At 44.9% G+C, this 23,599-nt stretch overlaps 1 protein-coding gene across 1 annotated transcript in view; it reads left to right on the top strand.

Annotated features, from left to right (window-relative positions):
• Positions 1-390: 390 nt before the first annotated feature.
• Positions 391-23,599, top strand: part of TNFSF11 (TNF superfamily member 11) — a 32,585-nt gene continuing 9,376 nt past the window's right edge. Inside the window, exons 1-2 of the mRNA XM_047080239.1 lie at positions 391-692; positions 7,625-7,792. Of these exons, the coding sequence (XP_046936195.1) occupies positions 459-692; positions 7,625-7,792 (402 nt within the window). The 5' untranslated portion in view covers positions 391-458. The remainder of the gene's footprint in view (positions 693-7,624; positions 7,793-23,599) is intronic.

The following is a 23,599-nucleotide window of genomic DNA, read 5'->3' as shown; positions in this document are numbered from 1 at the left end:
CCTTATCCTCTATCCTTAACTGAGGCACTATCTGCATCCGGCCCGGCCCTGAGGGGCAGCTGAGGATGGGCGAGGGGCGTCCGGCACCGCCGGAGCAACCCACAGCTTATGCTCTCAGTGTGTGATGGGGAGGAGGCCATTCAGTGCGAGTAAGAAAGCGAGGGAGGGAGAAAGGAAGGAAGGGGAGCCAGAGGTGGGAGTGGAAGAGGCAGCCTCGCCCGGGGCTGATTGGCTCCCGGGGCCAGCCCTCGCCAGCGGTTTATAAGAGTTGGGGTAGCCGGGCGCCCAGCCCGCTCGCCCGCGCGCCCCCCGAGCAGCGCCCGGCTCTGAGCGCCGCACGTCGAGGCCCGCCTGGCCCCGCGCCGGCTCCGCGCCGTCTTTAGGCTCGGTCGCGGGCCGAGGAGCCAGGGAGGGAGCCAGCGAGGGAGGCGAGCGCCGCAGCCAGCGGGCCGAGCGCCATGCGCCGCGCCAGCCGAGACTACACCAAGTACCTGCGCGGCTCGGAGGAGATGGGCGGCGGCGGCGGCCCCGGCGCCCCGCACGAGGGCCCCCTGCACGCCCCGCCGCCGCCCGCGCCGCCCGCGCCGCACCCGCCCGCCGCCGCCTCGCGCTCCATGTTCGTGGCCTTCCTGGGACTGGGGCTGGGCCAGGTGGTCTGCAGCGTCGCCCTGTTCCTCTACTTCAGAGCGCAGGTGAGTGCCCGCCTCCCCGGGGGCCCGCCCACCTCGTCCGTTCCGCGCAGGTGGGAAACTGAGGCTGGCCGTCGGCTCGGCTCCCCAGACCTTGCAAGTTCCGGCGGGGAAAGGGACTCTAAAGAGGGTGCGCCCCGCTCGGGGCCAGCCTGGCGCGGGGCCGGGCGCGCGGGCCTCGGGTCTCCGCGCCCGCCTGGGCCCCGCAGGGAGCGGAGCGTGGGCTCGCTCGTCCCGACCTGGTGCGTTTGAATTTCCCCCGCGACGCAGCATTGGCTGCTAACCTCTAATGGATGATTGCACACTCCCCACCCACCCCAACCCCAAATCCTTGCATTTCTCACTAGGAGCTAAGGATTGACTTACGTCCACTTGGGGCGGGGGCGGGGGGGGGGTATGAGCGCAACCCTGTCCCTTCCCGCCCACCACCTGGAGGGGTTGGTTCCCGGCGCTGGCTGCTTTGCAGGTGTGCTCCGGGCCGCTCAGCTGGAAGGGAGCGCAGAGCGGAAGGTCGCGGTGCATGCACCGCAGGCAGCCGCTGGAGCACCCCGGGGGGGGATGCCCAAGGCGCCAGATGGGCGGAGAAGCCTGGTGGCAGGACCCGGGCTCCGCTCGCGCCTGGGGGCACGAAGAGGGGAGCATCACGTGCCCTCCCGTTAAGGTGGGCGGCAGAAGGAAGCCAGGGGTGCGTGATGGTGGTGAGGTTCTCACCCCTGATACAGCCTCGCTACAATCCAGCAGACAACTAAACTTCTAAAAGATGAGAAAGACGGCTGGGAACTGCAGTGAAAGATAGTAGAAAGGAAGGGGTAAATCTGTAATATTATGCTTTCTGGTGGTTTATGCTCTTGTGTTTTCTTGGAAATTGCAGTGCAGTTGGTTGGATTCATTCAAATGTTCTTGTCTGGTGCTGTGAACTCTTTCTCAGAGGAAGTGGAGGGCTGACTGTGCATTTTTTTTTTTTTTTTATGGGAAAAGAGAGTTGGGTTTGGACTTCATTGGTTTTCAGATTCAAAGGTGATTACCAAACCAAATGGGACGCATCAAAACATGGCATTGCTTGGAGTGTATGGGTTTTGACATGTGCCAGAGTCTTGAACTCCATTATTTGTAATCCTGGGATTTTTGTTTAATATTCATTATCCACTGTTTTGTGTTTTATAGAGCTAGTTTGATTTACCTACTAAAACAAAGGTGGAGATACGATGAGCCATACTTGAGGACACTTGTATTTGTATATTAATACAAGTAATCTTTATCTATTAAGATATTTGTTTCTTAAAAAAAAAAAAAAGCCCACAACTTTTGCTATAAAGATTACACCCACCTATAGGGAAGTGATGGAAAATGCTTTTTATTTCATCAGAGTATGCTACAGTGGAGAATGACCCATTTTCTCATCCAGTTTTCTCCTGCCACCCCACATGTAAAGTCTGTATATATTGAGTACCTACACTGCAGATGAGACTATTAAATGCTGTGGAGTGTGTGTTAAGAATCCTTAATTCAGCATACAATCTCCACCTACTGTGTGCATCACATGGTGCCAGGCATTAGAGAGACCTATTAACAAAAGACTTAAAATTCTTAGTCAAACACGACAGCACAATTCAGAAAAAGGATGGGACTGCACAAGTTGTCTACTACTTTTTATCTTCTCTATCACCTTAGGGACATGGCATTTTCGTAGCAGTAATGGTGAAGTGAGTGTTAAGCACTGAGAGAGCAGTAGGCAATGAATGAGCTCAGGGAACAGCAACAGCTCAGATTGGCGGGAGCCATGGATGGGTGTGGCCATGTACAAAAGAGTGACCTGCTTCTGTAAGAATGGCAATGGTCTGGACAGGCCAAAGGGTCTGTCTGATGATCGCTCATTATAACTTAGCAGTCTTGATATTACATGGGTGATAGTGAAATCCTCAACCCCATTTTTCCCAAAACAAAACAAAACAACAACAACAAAACCACGCAAATTAGTAAGCCCAGCTAGAAAATTTTCATTTTGGAGATTTAATGTCATCAGATTTCATAAGTACAGTTTTCCTAAATGCCATAAAGATTGGGGTTTTTTTAAAGACTTACGCAAAATATATTAACCATTACTCTGGACCCCATTTTGTACTGCATTTTAAAAAATGTTTATTTATTTTTGAGAGAGAGAGAGAACACGAGTGGGGGAGGGTCAAGGAGAGAGGGGACAGAGGATCTGAAGCAGTCTCTGTGCTGACAGCAGTGAGCCTGATGCAGGGCTTGAACTCAGGAACTGTGAGATCATGACCTGAACCAAAGTCTAACTCTCAACTGACTGAGCCACCCAGTCACCCCTGTACTGCATTTTTAAAGGGGCATCTTCTTTAGGAAAGAAGTTACTGAGTTATAGTATCTACCTCTGATACCTAAAGGAGGCCTGATTATTTAGAGATACATTCTGAAATAGTTACAAGTGAAGTGCTAAGATGTCCGGAATGTGCTTCAAAATAATAAGTGGGGAGCTTTAGGGGTAGAGAAGTGGTTTCCTACAGATGAAAAAAGATTGGCCATGGGTTGATAATTGTTGAAGCTGGGTGATGGGTTTGTGGAGTCCATTCTACAATTCTTCCTACTTTTATGTGTGCCTGAGGACTTTTTTCAAAGTTCTAGCTAAGAGAATAGACTCCGTTTGACCCGTCACTGATTTAACATGTTTACTCATATCAGCTCCTTTAGGTTAGAACTTGGTACCAAATAAGAGATTTTTTTTTATTTCCACTAAAGTTGGGGGTGTCAACGACTTGGGGTTTCTGAATACCTCTGAATTAGAATGAAATCATTTTGTGTCAAGTAATATGTTTGCAGTTTACAGTAAAAAATGAGAAGGAGCCAGTTTTATTGTTTTTGTTTAAAGTGGGGACAGGGTAGCTATGCAATTCCTCAAGAAAAAAAAGTAGAATTTAGTTTTAAATGCATTTATTGTTATTTTTATTTTTTATGTATTTATTTTATTTTGAGAGAAAGTGAAAGAGAGAGTTCGCGCACGCGCGTGTGTGTGGGGGGGGTTTGCGGGGAGGAGCAGAGGGAGAGAGAGAGAGAGAGAGAGAGAAAGAGAGAGAGAGAGAGAATCTTAAGCAGGTTCCATGCTGGCACTGAGCCTGATGAGGGGCTCAGTCTTACAACCACGAGATCATGACCTGAACTGAAATCAAGAGTAGGACGCTCAACCGACTGAGCCACCCAGGTGCCCTTAAATGCATTTGAGAAGAATGCCCAGAAGAGTGTAAAAATTACAGTGAGTTTAAAAAGTTTTTTCCATTCTCAACTCATGATTGAATAGTTAAAAATGAATCAGCCTCCTGGATGTTTGCAGATTGCCTGTGCCCAGATTGAAAAGAAAAAAAAAAAAAGCACTAGATCTAGACTAGATTGGCTTTTCCTCTACCAATGTTGCCAAAGAAAAAAATAGCATGTGGTTTGTGCTATATATTTACCACATAGTATTCATACTTTGGTTTGCGAAGAAGAAGAAGGAGAAGAAGGAGAAGAAGAAGAAGGAGAAGGAGAAAAAGGAGAAGAAGAAAACCTTGCAAAAAGTTGCTTGTAAAATGTATGTGCGTTTTGTTTCTCTTCTTTTAATCCACATAACCATATTCAAAGTTTGGAGGTTAGCTACAAGATAAGCTTTTCAGAAAACGCAATCTCTGTTGCCCTTTTAACTCCTTCCCCCAACCCCCAGTGTGCACACCAACCTCCCTGGCTGTTGTTACCCAAACAAGGGAGCAATCCCTACCGCAACTCTGATGTCGAGGTGTGCAGGCGCCTGTTTGAAAAAACAGATAACAAAGTAGCACAAATGTCAAGCATCCTGCCTCATTTAACCCTACAAATGATTACATTTCTAGGAAGTTGTTTTTTTTTTTTAAAGAGTCTCACTTCATATGAACTACATTATCTGGTAAATGCATTTAGAAGTCTCTTAAATCAGATATTCAAGATTTATATAATGTGTTCAGACATTTCTAGGTATAATGAATTCATTTGTAACCCAGTTCACTGTGATTTTTTTTTTTTTTTTTGGATGAGCTTCTGTGTTCCTTTGTTGAGTGTAGTTAAGTTCAAGAAGGTAAAGACTGCCTGTTGTGCTCACTACATTATCAGCAGCATCTAGCCCAGTGCCTGGCATGTTTCGTTTGCTGAAGAAGCTTTTCAAATGATTCAGGATGCTAGAAATTTGCAAATATGTAAGTCAGCTAAGGAGTAGCTAAACTAGGCTAAAAAGTAGCACTTTTTATGTAGTCGCGCAAATTCTCTATCCAGACCATGGTGTCTGGAGAGAGGGTGTGGGGTAAGAGAGTGGTTGCTGGAGCCACTGGATGAGCCCTGGGGTGTCCAGCTCTGGACACCAATCCCACCCCTTGCTAGCAGTCTTTCCAGCACAGAGACTCCAGACCAGAGACCCTCACTGGTGTGTGTGGTCAGCCCACCCCCATGCCTCAACTCCTCTCTTTTCTCCTGGTCTCCATTTCTGGGAAGGGAGGGCTACAAAACCCTGGAACAAGACATTCCTAACATACGCTCTAAACTGAAGTAAACAAAATAAATGACTCTATCAAAATGAACGATGCCATGCTTTCGTCACTTCTTTTGGGAAAACAATTGATCGCTTTGATCTATGTTTTAGCTCTTGTGTTACCTTCTGAACCGTGGTTCTCAGCTGAACATTCGAAGCCCTTGCAGAGAGAGCCAGTTGGCTCTTACCCTGAGGGATGTGGGTTCCATTGGCTGAGGTTGGCACCTGGGTGTGGAGACTTGCTCAGAGAGAGGGAACAAAATCTTTGTGTTACATTTCTTTGCATCGAATCATTAACCATTATTACTGTCACAATATTTTTGTACCAGCCGGCATGACTTGTAAAAAAAAAAAAAAAAAAAAATTCGTGTCCGAGAAATTTTGGGACATTTTAATAGCAGAACATCTGTATTTGCACGTTTGGTATTTGAAAGCATTTCTGGTCAAATGTTCACATACGTAGAGAGGGCCTGGGGTCTAGTTAGGACGCAGATCCCCAGGCAGCGTACCAGGGACCTGAGATTCTGCATTTCTAACGAGCTCCAGGGGAGCCCGTGAAGCTACAGGTGTTTGGACTGGACTTGAAGTGGAGGCAGCATCCGTCACTGCGGCTTCTGTGTGATGGCACTTAGTTGGTCAGCAGGTCTGGAGCTCAACCAGTTCTAGGCTCCCCAGGCGTTTCCCCGCTAACACCGCCCTGTTCCTGTAGCTCAGCGATTTTCTGGTGGCGAGCCAACTAGGTCTTGGCATCATTCTTCTTTCTTGAGGTCTCAACCGAGTGACCCTTCACATCAGCTGCCCAGGCGTCCCTGATTTTGTGGGAAACTGATCGGCATGAGTGAGCTTTTTAAAAAAGTGAGATTGAAAAGCTTTCCTTATATAAAAACTCACATATTCTGATCTGTACTAATTATTTTAATTGTTTTTAATGTTTACTTTGGAGACCGACAGAGTGTGAGCAGGGGAGGGGCAGAGAGAGAGGGAGAGACACAGAATCCGAAGCAGGCTCCAGGCTCCGAGCTGTCAGCACAGAGCCCCACATGGGGCTCAAACTCACAAATTGCGAGATTGTGACCTGAGCCGAAGTCGGACGCCTAACCGGCTGAGCCACCCCAGCACCTCTAAAGAAAATATGAAAAATAAATATGGATTGCAAATAGTTTTGCTTCATGAATGACACCTCTCCCAGGATTATAGATAATCTTATTATATATGCAAGACTGAAATAATAAAATTTGTATTAGTGGGTGCACATTTGTTGAAGGCTTATTATTTCATTTGAGAATCTCAGATATGGAGAGAGTACTTTCTAGTTTATGTCTGATGGTTGGTTAGTAAACCTGCACATCTTTTTGATTACTTTAAAAAAGGTAAATCAGGCAATGAGAGACCTGGTATTAATTGATGGAGCTCATATTATAAACTTCTATAATTCTTCCTTTTTTCATCCCGTCTATACCTATTAATAAGCAAATGCTCATGAGGTACCTTGAACTTTTGAAAGAAGAGGACAATAAATTAAGCAAGTGTTATTGAAACAACTGATGGCTAATTCTCTCTACCCTTTACCTGGCAGCTGAAACCGCTACAAAGGCTCGTCAGAGCCCCAGGAGGAGACAATTTCAAGAGGAGAGTAATACTTGAACTGTTTAGACAGAAAACCAGCTAACAATTCAAGGGGGATGGATATTTTGGGAGGGACAGTCCCTCACATTATAGAAATTTTAGCATGTCCCCTCCCCAGCATCTGTCCATACAGCCCGTTCGCCCCAAGCAGCCCTCCTTATCCCATGGGACACACCCCCTGACAAACGCACTACTCCAGGTGAAGAAATATTGATGAGAGTTTCAACAAAAAGGGAAATTTGCTTCTGCCTTTAGGTTTTGGGCAATGGATTTCTCCCTCCTTCCTTGGCTGATTAAAAAATATACATTGATTACGGGAAAAGGCCAAACATGGTGGCTAAAGATGGTGTTAATTTTGCCTGGTTTCGTAAGCTTCGTGCTTTGAATATCCTAGTGGGTTTCATCATCCCATCTAGCAATGCTGTGTATGACTTACAGACCAAAACTTCTCTACCTGCACTGACCACGTGTGATTTTCCTTGATGCTCCTTCCTTCTATGAGGACTTTCATTGCCAGACAATTTTAATAATTTCCCCATGAATCACATGTGTGTACTTGTGTTGTGAATCATAGCTACTCATAAAAATGAATTAGAAGTCAATGTTTCACCAACACCGAGGATGACTGTATTAATTATTAATTGTTGGGGACATAAAGACTCTTGCAAGAGTGAATTTTGTGTCCTGAAGTCAGCCACACTTTATTAAATAGCAGAACGATCGAAGATAATTTCTCTGTATCCTGTCTTTTTTCTTCTCCCCTCAGATGGATCCTAATAGAATATCGGAAGATGACACTCACTGCATTAATAGAATTTTCAAACTCCACGAAAACGCAGATTTGCAAGACACAACTCTGGAGAGTCAAGACACAAAATTAATACCTGATTCGTGTAAGAGCATTAAACAGGCCTTCCGGGCAGCTGTACAAAAGGTGAGTCCATATGAGGATCTGAGTCAAGGGCCTGCACTGACCCTGCTATTGCTGAAAATTAATACTGGCTAAGTGCTGTTGACTTTGTTCTTTTTCATTTTCATAATTTGTAAAAGAGCTAAAGAGAATGGTTTTTAAGAGACGAGCAGAATTCTTTTGAAGCTGTTAGTGGCTTGTTGTAGTGACCAGAGACTTTCATGCACAGACTCGTCCCTTTCCTATCCTTTCTTTCCTTTTCTAAGAGGAGGCATTTAAATTCATACATTGAAGGACAGCAAAGATAGCTTGTGGTGGTCCATGGGTCAGTTTGCTAGTGTGAATTCCCCGCCCTGGAAACCTTTCCCTCAGCGTACAGGACTTGCTGCTGTTGCCTTTACATTTGGTTTTGTATTGGCAGACTCTCCTGGTCCACATCTGTTGATCCAGGACTCTGTTAAAAATGCTTGTAACTGGTCCATTGTTGTCATCTGGGGTGAGGAGGTAAAGCGAGCAGAGCAGGAACTGATGTGGCGCCCAAGGTGGAAACTGCGTCCATTTTCTCTTTTTCTGGGAGAGCTGGGTGAGAAGGGAGGAGATGGGGTTGGAGAAGACCAGTGACTTCTCTTACATCGACAGCTCTAAGTGAGAAACACTGTCATAACTGTCATAACTGTGCGTCCTACTTTTCTGAATAGAGTCACTCGAGAATTTTGCAGCCTTGGAATTATTTTACAGACTGACTCCACCAAAAACTGGGGAGAACCCAGTGACTCCAGTGAATTCTAGCATGCACATCTGTGTGGATTCTTACATGTACCCATATATCCCAGTCTCTAGTTTGCAGCTCCCTGGTCTATTTCTGATCATCTTCAAGTAAATCCTAAAGGTCTCAAACTCCTTAAATCTAAATTGAATTTTAACTTAGTTTATTTTTTAAAAACTCCAGTAGAGTAATAGCATTTTTTTAATGTTTATTTATTTATTTTGAGAGAGAGAGAGAGAAAGTGTGTGCACACATGTGTGCAAGCTGGGGAGGGGCAAAGACAGAGGGAGAGAGAGAATTCCAAGCAGGCTCCATGCTGTCAGCGCAGAGCCTGAGAGCCTGACGCAGGTCTCGATCCCACGACCCTGGGATGATGACCTGAGATGAAATCAAGAGTCGGGTGCTCAAATGACTGAGCCACCCACATGCCCCTAGTAATAGCATTTTTAGAAAAGAGTGTCTCGGAGGTAGAAGTAGGGAGATGAAGCTGTTTTATGTGACCCATAAAGCTGATATTTGCTGTATTTTGTCAAATCTAAGATACCACCAGTTTCCAACTCACATCATTATTTCATGCATCAGAAAGAAAAGAACAAGAAAGAGAAAGGAAGAAAAAAAATTAAACATGATGTTTATAGATTCTGTTTGCATCTTACTTTCAGAGTTAGTCTGTTCATATTTTTGTTTCATTTTATGTTTTATTTTCATTGGCTTGCTTTTTATCCTATCTCCCCAATGTTGAGCAAACTATCTATAAACAATGATTTACATGTACGAGGGGGTAATCTATTAGTTAAAAACCAAACCCCTAATTAAGGTAATTCTGCTTAGGTAAGTGCTTGTCTCCTTATTTTGTGTGTGAACTGACTTATATTGTAACTCCTTACAATGAAGAGATAAGCTTTTAATTTCACAGGTGTCCTCGTTCTTAAAAATTATCCTTAGGTTGTTTTGTTTTGTTTTGTTTTGTTTTCCTGGAAGAATGAGATCAGCCATGATAATTTTGAAAATAAAAAATATTAGGAAGAGCAGATAAGGGCACCTGGGTGGCTCAGTCAGTTAAGCGTCCGACTTTGGCTCGGGTCATGATCTCATGGTTTGTGAGTTTGAGCCCTGCATCGGGCTCTGTGCTGACAGCTCAGAGCCTGGAACCTGTTTCAGATTCTGTGTCTCCCTCTCTCTCTGCCCCTCTCCCGCTTGCACTCTGTCTCTTTCTGTCTCTCAAAAATAAAGAAACATTTACAAAACAATTAAAAAAAAAAGAAGAACAGATAGCATTAACATTTATTTAGGAGAATGCAAGTGTGGTTCATCTTAACCAGTCAAAAGAGAAAAACATTAGCATCTCGTAGATACTAAGAAGTGGTTGACAAAATTTCGCATTTCTTTCTGATGCTTAAAATCCATTAGAAAACAGAACCAGATGGATTCTTGATGTTTTTCTAAATACCTCAAACTAAAAGGTAGCTAATGATGAAAAACAGAAACATTTTCTTAAAGTCAGGGACACAACAAAGATGCCTAGTGTCCCCGCATTATTTAACATTGTTCAGAATACTAGCTACTGTAATTATACAAGAGAATGAAGTCAGAAAGCATATGTGAGTATACACACACAGATATGGAAAAGGCAAAATTTGCATATGCTGATTGTATACTTGGGAAAATTCAAAAGGACCAAAAGGCTGCAAGCCAAATAAATCAGTTTGTAAAAATTAATAAGTAATAATCAGTAGCTGTCCCTATTTCAAACAAGAATTAGAAAACACAAAACAGGAGAATTAGAAAATATAAAAGTGCCTGGCTGGCTCAGTCAGTGGAGCGTGTGATTCTTGATCTTGGAGTTGCAGGTTCAAGCCCCACATTGGGTGTGGAGATTGCTCAAAAATAAAATCTTTAAAAAAAAAAAAAAAAGGAAAGACAAAGAAAACACAAAAGAAAGATTCCGTTTGTAATTTTTAAAGAGCCCTAAAAATAAACTTAGCAAGGCATGGACAAAGCTTATGGAGATTAAAGTAGAAAACTCTACGTGGGTATTTACAAGGTAAAGACGTAACTATGCAAAGTCCTGACCTGAGAAAGAGACCAAACACCTTAAAGTAGACCTTACTGGAGGTGTGCATGTGTGTATTCAATTTAGTATAATATAACATTGTTTTAAATAAGTGGGCATCGTTTGAATTATTCAAAACTAGTACTGGGAGGATTTGTTTACTATTTTTGAAAAGTGATAGCCTTACTTCATGTCCAAGGTGAAAACAAATCCCAGCTGGAGAGAGTACTGGGTGGCCAATGGCTACTCTCTACTCTCTGGCAGTCCCACGCCTTCCGCAGCTCCGGTGGACTTTTCTGCCCCCAGCTGCCCCCTCAGAACTTACCTGCTCACTGTCCCATTTCCTTTGAGCTTTCCAAGTGACTGCCTAGATAGTAGGACAAGCCAGTCTGTACTTAAAATGAGCAACAATGGCAGAATTTTCACTATTTTAGGAGCCTGTTGGAGACATGGTGCCTCGTTCCAAATAAGTAAAACTCATCTTAGCGCTTCAGTAGCTGGCAAGCCAAAGGAGAAAGATTTGTGGGCAGACAAGAATGATCAACTCTTCTTATGAAAGGCACACAGTTTGCATTGTATTTACAGATTAGTATGACTCAGAGGATGAGTAGAACTTTATTGTTAATAGCGCATTTTTTGTTGCTGTGCTATAAGGTTTTACCCATTATTCATGGGTAATAACACTACACACAGACAATCCTTTTTAAAGAGTAAGGAGCCGTCATAACATACCAATGTGTGTTTGGAGGTGGAAAATGCCATTTCTTCCCCCAGACAAGAGACTGCTTAGGAAGGAGATGAGTGTTCTCCATACCGTATGATTAGAATCAAGCCGTGTTTGGGGCGCTCGGGTGGCTCCGTCGGTTGAGCGTCCGACTTCGGCTCAGGTCGTGATCTCACAGTCTGTGGGTTCGAGCCCCGCGTCGGGCTCTGTGCTGACGGCTCAGAGCCGGGAGCCTGCTTCGGATTCTGTGTCTCCCTTTCTCTCTGCCCCTCCCCCGCTCACGCTCTGTCTCAAAAATAAATTAAAAAAAATTTTTTTTTAATTAAAAAAAAAAAGAATCAAGCCACGTTTATTAAGTGCGCATACCATGCTAGGCACTTTGCCATAACTTCTCCTGTACCCCAAGACTTAGCCTTCTCTTACTTTCGCCAAATAGTGATTTGCCGGCTGTGTTATCCTTTGATGAAGATTACTGGTTAATACGACATTCTCCACATCCTGCCAAAATAATCAGACTTCTCATTTCTCTTGCCAATGCTGAAAATAGAATGGAGGCATCAGGCATCCATAAGTAGGTCTGTATCTCAGTTTTAGTTCTAACACAGATATTGAGTGAACCCGTAAAAGAAAATTACATGTGAGGCTGCAATCATTATTGAAAGATCAACCCATCCAGTGGTAACAAATGCTAGACATAAGCACAATATTACATTATATGTGTGCAAAAGCGGTGTTTACCTAGCCTGTCTTTGGTCAGACAAGTAATGCTGTTTTTCTCCCTTTTTTTTTTGTTTGTGGCTGGGCTTTCTTGGCTTTTTTTCCCCTTTAGCACAGAACTCTGAAAGCCTCTTAGCGATCCAGCCCTACCAACCACAATTTACAAAGTCTATCATAACAGTCTATGACAATAAAGAAAACACTAGTACAAATATGGTGTCCAATTTATAAAGCAATTCTTGTTTCCAGCTTTGGCAGCCTTTCTGGCCTCTGCCAGCCTGAGGAGTGGAGTGGTGAGCTCGGGCCTGAGTGGGGGGCCCTTGGTCCTTAGGTCTCCCGGCCGGTCCCCGTGGAAAACCATGTGTGTATGCACTAAATGTACATTCTGAGCACTCAGGGCTGTGGCTTGGCTTTCGATTTTATTTTATTTTTTTTAATTTTTTTTTTTAACATTTATTTATTTTTGAGACACAGAGAGACAGAGCATGAACGGGGGAGGGGCAGAGAGAGAGGGAGACACAGAATCTGAAACAGGCTCCAGGCTCTGAGCAGTCAGCACAGAGCCCGACGCGGGGCTCGAACTCACCGCGAGATCGTGACCTGAGCCGAAGTCGCCGCTTAACTGACTGAGCCACCCAGGCGCCCCTTGGCTTTCGATTTTAGTGTGTCCAGTTGTTGATTTCCCATTGAGTACCTGTTTGTGAAAAACCATCCCGAAACTTACTTTGAAAAGTATTTGAAAGAATGATATGGAGGAGAGAGATTAATGTGGGCTGTTCAGTGCATTCAAGATAACCCCTCTCCCCACCCCCCACCCCCCGATGTGGGAAGGCAGCATGAAGATTTACACATATATGACTTTATTTTTTTATTTATTTATTTTAAGGTTTCTTTCAAAATATTTATTTATTTATTTTGAGAGAGAGAGAGAGAGCGCGTGTGCATGAGTGGGGGAGAGGTTCAGAGAGAGAGGGAGAGAGAATCTTAAGTAGACTCCTTGCTCAGCGTGGAGCCCAGTGTGGGGCTTGATCCGAGATGAGATCACGAGCGGAGAGCGAAATCAAGAGTTGGACGCTTAACCGACTGAGCCACCCGGGCGCCCCCTACATGTATATGGATTTTTTTAATACTAGCTTTTAAAACATTTTTGTGACTATTCTATAATGTACCTAATATACAGGACTATTTTATTTAATACTTACATTAATAAATATCAGTGTTTGGGAGCATTAAGACATTTTCCCCCAAAAAGCCATATAATCAGAAGTGTTTAGAGATCGTGGAACGAAGGTGCAGGCTCCATCAGGACAAGAAGTGCAGCTCTTTTGCTCACCTTTGACTACGTCACACATAATGTAGTCTCAAGAATGAAGGAAAAGAACAAATAAATGATAAATGACTTCTGGAACTCTGAGCTAAGATTTTTAAATAAACATGGGTCATTGACCAACTCATAAAGCCACAGTGTTAGTAGCCTGGTTCTCATTTATCTGATGTCTTAACCAATGTTATAATGGATAATTATTAATATTATAGCCAGAGGCTATAAGGCTCCAACACAGATACAGTAATACAGATAATTTTTGTTGAAAATTATCTCCGTCCAGGCTTCTTCCTTTAGACATGCTTTCCTCAGGTTTCTGCCTTAACATAGCTTATAAACTACCTAGAGGCAGGCCTGTAATGTGAACTGAAAACATGGCTCTGGCTTATTTAAGTATCATTTTATAAAACTCTCTAATTTCATTGCAGAAAAGCCAAAGATGGTAATGACTACCAATAAACTATCTTGTTGGCATATTCTTTTTTTTAATGTTTATTTATTTTTGAGAGAGAGAGAGAGAGAGAGTATGAACAGGGGAAGGGCAGAGAGAGGGAGACACAGAATCAGAAGCACGCTCCAGGCTCTAAGCTGTCAGCACAGAGCCCAACGTGGGGCTCGAACTCACAAGCTCTGAGATCGTGACCTGAACTGGAGTGGGACGCTCAACTGACTGAGCCACTTTGAGCTTCCAAAAGCTTAGTGGGAAATGGGGAGTAAAACCAGAACCACCATTATTGAACAATTAATTCTTACCTGGAATTCTTACTTTATTCCCTGAGTATCAGTGCATATTTGGTCTCATCTCCTGTAAGATTCACAGTGTAAATAAAACTGTCTCCTCATATTAAGAACAGTGTACCCTCGGAGTGCCTGAGTGGTTCAGTTGGTTGAGCGTGCGACTCTTGGTTTTAGCTCAGGCCATGATCTCATGGTTTGTGAGACTGAGCCCTGGCTTGGGCTCTGTGCTGAACAGTGCGAGGCCTGCTTGTGATTCTCTCTCTCCCTGTCTCTCTGGCCCTCCCCTGCTCATGCTCTCTCTCTCTCAAAATAAATAAATCAACCTAAAAAAAAGGAATGGTGTACCCACGGATTTTCAGTGCTTTGATCCCTAAGGAAATATTCATTGTTACGTAGCACAGTCTACATTGTTGTAACAAAGAGGACCCTCACTCAATAACTCAATAAGACAGAAGTTTGTGCAATAATCCGGGTGAGCAGTCCAGGGCTAGCAGGGAGGCTCCCCCATCCTCAGCTGGTACCTTCCATACCTGCCATCTCTTGGTCCAGGTTGGCTTTTCCATTTGTTGATATTTCCAGGGAGAGAGAGAAGGCAAATGTGGTCCCTGGGAGCTTATATGCCGTCACTTCTAGCAGCATCCTGTTGGCTGGGACTTACTCATACGACCACATCTTGCTGCAAGGGAGGCTGCACCGTATCGTCTCTAGCTGAGTTGCCATTTGCACCCAGGCTTGAGGAAGGGGGTTTCCCGTAACTGGGAAGAGGAGAGGCTTCATTCTAAGGGGCAGTGACCAGCCTCCGATACTCACTAAACCCTGTTTAGGCAGGAGTGGGCTCACTCTATGAGCAGAGTTGACTTTGTTACATAAATCTATGAAAAATTTGAATGACTAAGATTTCATTTTCTAAAAGTTAAAGTACTTTAGGATTATCTGGATTCCAGGAGAGAGAGAAATTTAAAAGTAGATTTAACAGCATGCATCTTATGGGGGAACTTTCAAAGGTTTGTTTAGGCATATACAGCTCCACATCTGTGATCTTTGAATGAACCTTGACTGTCATCTGCACAGTTTTTAGTGGATTTTATGGATTCAAGAACATTAAAGCCAAAAAGTTTATCAGATTAAATGGTTGTTTTCTCCAAATAGAGAGGTGATCCTTTAGAATTCCTATGTCAATTATAATAAGAAGACTATTTGCACTTTTAAAATTAAAGTACATAAGAAATCAATTAAAATTTGAGTAGATCTTAAATATTTATGAAGTTGTAATCGTGACGGTTGTTATATAGCCATTATATCTCAATTGGTTTTTTCGTGAAATACACACATAACAAACGCGAGGGGAAAAATTAAACCCCATTCATTATCGCTTTGCCTTTGTATATGAGTATGTATGTATCCCAAGAAAATTTCTTGTAAACCCACAAGGAAACTTGGGGTTTGGGGGCACTGGTGTTCCCAAATCAAGATGTTAGTCATGTAGTGGTTTTCCAATGGGATTTCATCTACACCATAACAGTTTTGGGAACTGCAATTCCATCGACCCCAATCATATCTAGCATTTATGAAAGCTGTTGTTATGGGAAAGCTGAAGTAAGACCCACAGAATTTTCCTACAAAACCAAGGCCATCTACTGCCTTGTAGCCAGCAATAGGCTATTGGCTGTGGTGTGCTCAATCTCAGGGAGACCCAGGGCAAAAGGTAGAAGAGTTTGCCAGAGGAAATAACAGTGAGTGGCACCAGCAGAGGTGGGCCTATCTTTGTGCTAGAAGTACCCCAGGATGGAAGAAAAGCTATTTGGAGTTGGTAAGGAAAGACATGCCTGGAAGACAGCATCTCATTTTGTGGCTTGGGATCTTGAGCTACAGTTTTAGAAATGAATAAAACTGAGGGTCCTTGGCTGGAAGGGGAAGTGGCAAAGGATAGATTGGGTTGCTCCCCCAAAGTGGCTCATCCTGGGGGAAATACAACCTGTGGAAGTGGAGAGAATGTTGTTCCCTAGAACAGCCTCCCAAACCTGCCTGATCTTAGGAATCACTTGGGGACCTTGTTCAAAAAAATAAATGAGAAGCGTTGGTAGTTCGGGAGTAGACTTTGTGATTTCAGAAATCCCCCCTGAAAAGGGCTGGCCTGTCTTTAAAAGAAGGCTTCAGGGTGGGAACGGAGATAGCACCTGGGACCAGGATAGCATCCTAAGAAGAGGTGAGAGCCACTGGGGTACAGGGAAGCCTCTGGTGAATTTAAGTGACTATATTTGAGAAGTAGGAGCAAGTCTGTGTGGTGGAAAAGGTGGGTTTTGAAAGTTGCAGAGAGCAGTCTGTAGCCAAAGTGATGACACAGGTTTGCCTGAACTTTTTGAGATTTCGGGTCCGAGAGAGTTTTGTTTGCACCTAGCTTCCTCATCACTAGGGTGCTTCCCTCGCCCCTAATCTTTACCTTTTGAGAACCTTGGGTGGTGATGGTGGTGGTGGTGATAGGAGTAAAAATGGTAATAACTCTAAAGCATGAGGCTCATATTCATCAGAAAGTTTTGGAGGACTCTGGAACTCTTCCTCTCAGTGTCTGTACCTGCTTCTTATCTCATCGAACCCTTTCATGGTGAAGGACCAGACCATCATCTCCATCACCCCAACCACAAGCCAGAAGATGGTCTTACACTCTCCATTACCAACTCTTTGTCTCGCCCCCGTCCTGTGGGTTCTGCCTCCTTACAAAACCTTCAGTGACTTCTCTCCACCCAGTCACTGTTGTTGTCACCTTAACCCAGGTGTCGCTGTCATTGTTTCTTGCCTGGGTCACTGCAAGTGGCCACCCCATCCTGTAGTCCTACAGGACCGCTGAAACCAACAGGATAAAGTCTGAGCTGCTGGACACATAACACAAACTCTTTTATGTTCTGGAAACCTCATTCTCACCCCTGCCTCTCCAGCCTCATTATCTTGTATGCCGTCCCATCACTCTGTGCTCAGCCTGTGCTCAGAGGCCCCGCCACAGTAAAATGCTAGAAGCTCCCTAACCTAGCTGTGCCCTTCCCCACTCTACTTCCCTGCTGTGATCCAAGGCAAGTGAGGGCACAGATGGTATCTCTCCCAGAAACACAGCACCCTCAGCACCGCACAGGATGCCTGGCCCCTAGCGGCCATCAATAAACTTTGTGGAACGGATGGATGGATGAATGAAAGATGGGTGTTTGCGCCTAGTCTTTTACCTGCTATTCCAGGCCTTTCTTGTGTAGTTAGTTCTCTGATTGTCTTTCAAATTTCAGCACAGTCCTTACTTGCTAAAGCAGGCCCCTACTGATGCCCGCCTGCCCACCTTTGGGTTAGGAGCTTCTCCTGTGCTCGCCCAGGGCCTCGTTATTCACCCCTGTCATTCGGTACATCCATTGCAGGAGCATGGCGTGAACTTTCCAAGGATGGGGCTGTGTGATGTTTAGTTTCCCTCTCCAGTGACAGGCACACAGTAGGTGCCCAGTGGAAGGAAGAACCAGTGTAATGAACAAGTGAGCGAGCTCTGCTCATCCCTGCTCTTCGTGTCATCACGTGGCTAGTTGTTTGATATTGCCAGAAGCTGGCCACATTACGCATGCTCAGGAAGATTCGCAAAGGGCCGGGAGTCACTCCTGAGCCTGATGCTTATCCTGCATCTTGCAGAGAGGAGTTTCGACCTTTGGGGCGTGAACACGTTAAAGGACCTTGAGGCTGGAGGACCTTGACTGGCCACCCCGCTCCTTCCTCCCTGGCCTTATTTGTCCGCCGTGGCTGGCCCGGGACCTCTGTGCCCCTCGGAGTCGCATTCCTAGCCGTCCGATACTTTGGGGAGGGTCTGTGTGGGTTCGCCTTCTTCCGAGGACACGAGGCTCAGTGAATGTCAAAGCTCTGCCAGTGTTAAGGTGCCATTATTGTTTCAAGTGGCAGAGGAAAGCGGAGACATGGTAAATAGCAGGGTTGGCCCAAGACTCTACACAGCAGTTACTCTGCCAGGCCCTTCGATTAAACTTTGTAAACGAGTACCATAGTGCAAGACATTTTGAAATTGGGCTCTTTATGAAGACTAATATTGCTGTCATAAGGCAACTTTATGAAAACCCTAGGGGACCTTTAACTGTAGCAGAAGCTTCCTCATTTAAGCCATGAAGGTTAAACAATAAAAACTAATTTTCTATTCCCAGCATAGCCAGTGCGCTGCCAGGAAAGCATCACTCTCTTTTAGGAAAACAAGGGCACGCTCTTCGCCAGCCCTTTGGTGGGGAGAGAGCATGATCTGTTTGCGAAGATGTGTCTTTTCCAATCAGCAGATTTCTTTCGGGAGAAACAAGCCCCCGCTGACTGTCCTTGGGTGGGAGGAGGAGACCAGCCCACATCTTGGTAAAGTTCTTCGCTGAGAATTTCCAGAGGTGGTCACGGGGACGGCGGTGGCTGATTTAGTTAGGAGGCAAACAAATGAGGCGGTTAAGAGGTGGGGTGCTGGGGCTGTGGGCTGTGGATAGAATCTGTGTTGAGTAAACTTTGGCCCTGGGTGAATTTTGTAAATCAGTAGTTTATATTAAGAAATAAGTAATCTGGGGGATCAAAATGTAGAACTACAAATACATCAGAGACGGCCCTTCCTTTCAGGATTGGTGACCCCAACGCCCCGTGTACCTGCCCCCCTCACCGGTTCTCCTCCCCCTGTCCCCATTGGGGATGGTCAAGAGCTGACCTTCCCCCTCCCCCATGCTCCTCTCCCATTGTCCTGGACCTGAAGGGTGAGGAACGCGGGCTGTGCCGTACCTTTCATAACGTGTATTTAGGCAACACTCAAGGGATCCTGCTCTTAAAGCTCTTTGCTTCGAGGCTATCTTTGGACTGTTGTTACCACTGACAGCTCAAAGGAACTAAGGGGCCCCCTCCCGCTCCATCCAGGTGCATATAACGTGTTCCCCCATATCTTGTGGATTAGAAGGTCGGTGTGAGCTTTGGGGGGGGGAAGCAAGAGGCTGAGACACCCGTACTAATTCTGTCTCTTTAGCTGGTGCACAACAGCTGGGTATTCTTTCTGTACCTTGTAAACCAAGAATACATGGACGATAAAACCCTTACGGATAAAGAGCTATTGATAAGACCATGAGCTGTGTCTCTCTGGGAGAGCCCTTGGAGACAAGGTCTGTATGGAAGGGAGGGCAGGATGCTCTCGGTGGAGACTGATTGGAAGTAGTTCTGCATGGCTGGCACCGGTGGTGTCCCGAGTGGCCTCAGAGGTGGGGTCTGGGGGCCCCGGGGAGGAGTAGCAAGAGAGCGCAGAGCGGTCACCAGGACATCGTACGGGACCTTGTAAGCCCAGGTGAGGCCTGTGGGCTTGCCCCCGACGTCCGTGCGCAGCACCCGGGGGGATGTTCAGAGAGGGAACATACTCCTCCGTGTACTTTAGGATTGCTCCAGCAGCAGAGATCAGTTGGAGGAAAGCAAGAGCCTGGCAGAGAGGTAGGAGGCTGTTCTAATCCTGATGAGAAAGGAGGAAAGCTTGAAGGAAGGCAGTTGTACTTGGTGGCACCAAGGGGATGGATCTCTGAGCACTTCACGAGGCTAGGCGGAAGTCTGCAGGACTTCTCTGCAGGAATAGGAAACCTATTCATTTTCTGAAACAACCCATGTGTGGTATTCATGTGCTAACTCGGCTGATGAATACACCATTCTTGTAACTAGGTTGGAGAAGAATTACATGAAGGGTATCATTAAGATGTTAAAACGAACGCATTACATATGTTAACAAGTGTATGAACCCTGTATTATATCTGGCAAACGGGGTGTTAAATCCTTGTTCAACCAGCCAGATGTCCCTGCAGCTGCTGCTGGTACTGCAGAGGGAGGCAGCCACCTGAGACCCCAGCTACGAGCTGGTGCCAGTGGTTTCCGAGGCATCTGGCCGTACAAATTGCTTCTTCTGTGCTCTGACTGACAGGCACCACACGGATCGCACAATTCACAGCACAATGCACAGGTGGGATTTTTCAGTCCAAGACGCCCAGCCTCCAGCAACTTGACCTTTTCCGGGAATCTTTAAAGCTAGGAATGTCCTCCGGTGGGAGCTGAAATCTACTTGTGTCATTTTGTAAGATAATAAAACACTGCAATCAAGCAAATAAGACCAACTTGATAACATTCACTGTCTGATTGGAATGTTCTCAAAGTCTTGTTTGGGGCAGTCGTCTGAGTTTTCAAAGGCGGGCTGAACATTTGCTGTAAATGTTTAAATTACCTGGAGCAAAATCCTAACTACCCAAAGGAGTTGAAAATACTCATAGGTATTTGTATTTATTCTTATGGAGTGTAATCTCTCCTAAGTGGCTTTGACTGTCAAGATCGAGCCAGTTCTGGGATGTCTCCCACCTCCCCAGGTTTGGCGAAAGACCCTAAAATATGTTAGAAGATGTCTGAAAGAGCCTGTTGCATCAGATTGAAGAAACGGTCTGTACTCTTCAAATTTACCCTGCCACACTCTGGGTTGGGTGCTTCTTGGCTATTGAGCTCGGGAGAAGCTGAAAAGAAGCAATCCTAGAGACCACAGTTACACAATCACATCGATCCTTTGTGCGCTTTCTTTCCTGGAGGAGAAATTGTGAAATCACAACATTTCTCTATGAGTGAAATAAAAGTCGAAATTAAAAAAAAAATTTTTTTTGTATCGGTTGTTTTCCTGTCTGTTCAGACGTACTCCGACAGCAAAGATGAAACTGAGTTTTGCAGTCTAAGTAGGAAAATACCACAATGAGAAGATTAAAACATGTTGTGAAATCTCCTCATCTCTATTGTTTTTAGACTTTGGAACGGGGGCGACAGCAATTTCAAATCTGCAGAGCCTGGCTGTGGCATCCCAGGCTTGTCAATGCGGGACGGCGGCCGCTAGGTGGCAGTATGTCAGAGGCTTTCTTTCGTCCCTGACTTGGCTGCAATTTCTTTGGCTGCCTACCAGCAGTCCTGCTTTCCTTCTTGTCCTGTTTTGAAGGGTTAAATGAAGCTATCATAATTTAGGTCCAAATGACGCTTATCTAAAAATGCATAATTTTGCTGAAAAGCCTACTTGTTACAGCGTGACCTTAAAATAAATTCATTCATTCATGTGAGTTTTCTTGGTAGCTTATAGGTAACGATCCTAGTTGTCATGGATGGTTGATAGAAACCACGGGGCCATTCTTTCTGTCCCTGGCACGTAATAGATGCTAAACACGCTGTCTTCTGAGAAGGCAGATCGCTGGTCTTCCTGGGGGAGCAGACAGTGGCTTCTCTCTTGTGGCTCTTAGCAAAGACCTGAGACCTTAGGAGGACCCTCTGCCTGACTTCCTCACCTTGGAAACTTCCTGCTTCCTGCTGGGAGGTATGTCAACTACCTGTACTTCTTTATGATCCACTATGCACTGGATGTTTATCCAGAGAGTGCGTTTTTTTTTTTTTTTAACTTACAGCTGGCTTTAAAGTAGGATAAATCACACACAACATTCTAAAAAAGATCTCTTTCATCTGAATAATTTGTTCAGAGGGAAGGAGATGGGATATCCTTTGTACTGTTTTCCCCGGATTAAATGATCAGAACTTTCTGAATTCAAAGAAACCAGAAGCGATGTCTGAGTGATAAGGTTTGGGAATAAAGAACTGCACGTTTTAAGATACTCTAATTAGTGCGACAGCAGTAGAGGACTAAAGTGGGTGAAAATAAATGTAAATGCACTGCTTAGACAACAAATGGAATTGTCTGTTGGGCTGGAGTACCAGTGCTCCTTTAGAAGGTTTCCTGTAATCTTGAAAATTAAAAATATTAGGGGGCATTCAAGAAAGGTCCGTGGTCGGTATATACGTAGCAAAGTATCCGATCCTTGAGAAAACTGACGAAGCCGAGTGGCTCCTGCTGTGTGGAGTGGGCTTGACAGTGTTCCATCCGGAGACACGGTGCCCCTCATGCCCAAGGTCTGCAGGCTGTAGTTTGGGCAGTTGACCAGCCAAGCCCTGAACATGGCTCAGCCCGGTCTGAGACAGTGATTTTCTGAAGACCCTGGGAATTCCAAGACCATATTTCCTGATGTCAAGACTCCTTTTTTGGGACGCCTGGGTGGCTCAGTCGGTTATAAGCCTCTGACTCTTGATTTCAGCTCAGGTCATGATCTGGTTCGTGAGTTCGAGCCCCATGTAAGGCTCAGCACTGTGTGGGATTCTCTCTCTCCATCTCTCTCTCTCTCTCTCTCTCTCTCTCAACAATAAATAAATAAAAACTTAAAAACAAAGGCAGCTTTCTGGCAGGTTTTCCAGGTTGCTGGCAGGTACTAGGCACCAGATCCCCAGGGAAGGGAAACCTCCTTTTAGAATTTCTACTTCAGGGAGGAAAACACCAAGGATTTCTTGACAGGTGTAGTCAGTCCCTCTACCCACTTAGGTTCTCCAGTTGGGACTTCATAAATTAGACTGATGAAAGAAAGATTAATAAGAGAAAAGCATACACATTTATTGAATATAGACTTCATAAAGAAATGAAGACCTGAAGAAATGGTTAACCTGATTTTTAAAAATTTTTTTTTAATGTATATTTATTTTTGAGAGAGAGACAGCGCATGAGCGGGGGAGGGGCAGAGAGAGAGGGAGACACAGAATCAGAAGCACGCTCCAGGTTCTGAGCTGTCAGCATAGAGCCTGACGCGGGGCTCGAACTCACAGAGGGCAAGATCATGACCTGAGCCGAAGTCGGACACTCAACCGACTGAGCTACCCAGGCACCCCTAACCTGATTGGTTTTTATACCAGGTTTGGTGAAGTGGGAAAATGTGATAGGGCAAAGGGTCTAAGCTAAGTAAACTGAGGAGGCCCATTCCCTCAGATTCTTCTTGGCGTCCTTCCATCTTGGAGATAAGGACCTTTCCGCCAGTTATGAGGACAGCACTCTCTCATGACGGTCTTATGACCTGCTTCAGAGAAGAAGGACAAGGTCAGGGAGTCCTTACTGCACCTGCCATTTCTCAAATTCCTTCAGCTAAAAATATTCACTATGCCAAGACATATATTTTGGGGTAGCAGGTTCTGAACCTCAACACGAGCCCACGAAATTTTCTGCCAGCTTTCAGGTGTGTATTTGAGGATTCCATCTTGTAAAGGGAGGTGGGCATAGAGCTCTAAAAGAGAAGTCAGAAGGCAGAGGTTCTAGTCCCAGCCTTAATTAGGGCAGTCCTTATTCTCTTTCAGCCTCCATTTCCCAGTCTGAAAAATCAGGTTAGTGATAATTACCCAGCCTCTGATTCTAGTAAGAATCAAATACGACAATACAAGGGAAACTACTTTGTTGGCTACAAATGTAAGGGGTAATTTCATTTTCAGTATGAATATGCAGAATATATGTAAGTTGTGAGAATACAATTAATCTGTGACCAGAGAAGATGTCACCAAACAACCATTCACGGCAGCACCTAATTAGTAATAATGTTTGTCAGTGCCTGCCCTATGTTAGAATCACCTGGAGGGGCCCCTGGGTGGCTCAGTTGGTTTAG

This window comes from Lynx rufus, unplaced genomic scaffold, assembly GCF_022079265.1.
Source record: "Lynx rufus isolate CCGP_SWC_20201006 ecotype Redwood Valley unplaced genomic scaffold, mLynRuf1.p SCAF_1, whole genome shotgun sequence".
NCBI classification, from domain to species: domain Eukaryota; kingdom Metazoa; phylum Chordata; class Mammalia; order Carnivora; family Felidae; genus Lynx; species Lynx rufus.
This window is presented reverse-complemented; position numbering and strand designations above follow the sequence as displayed.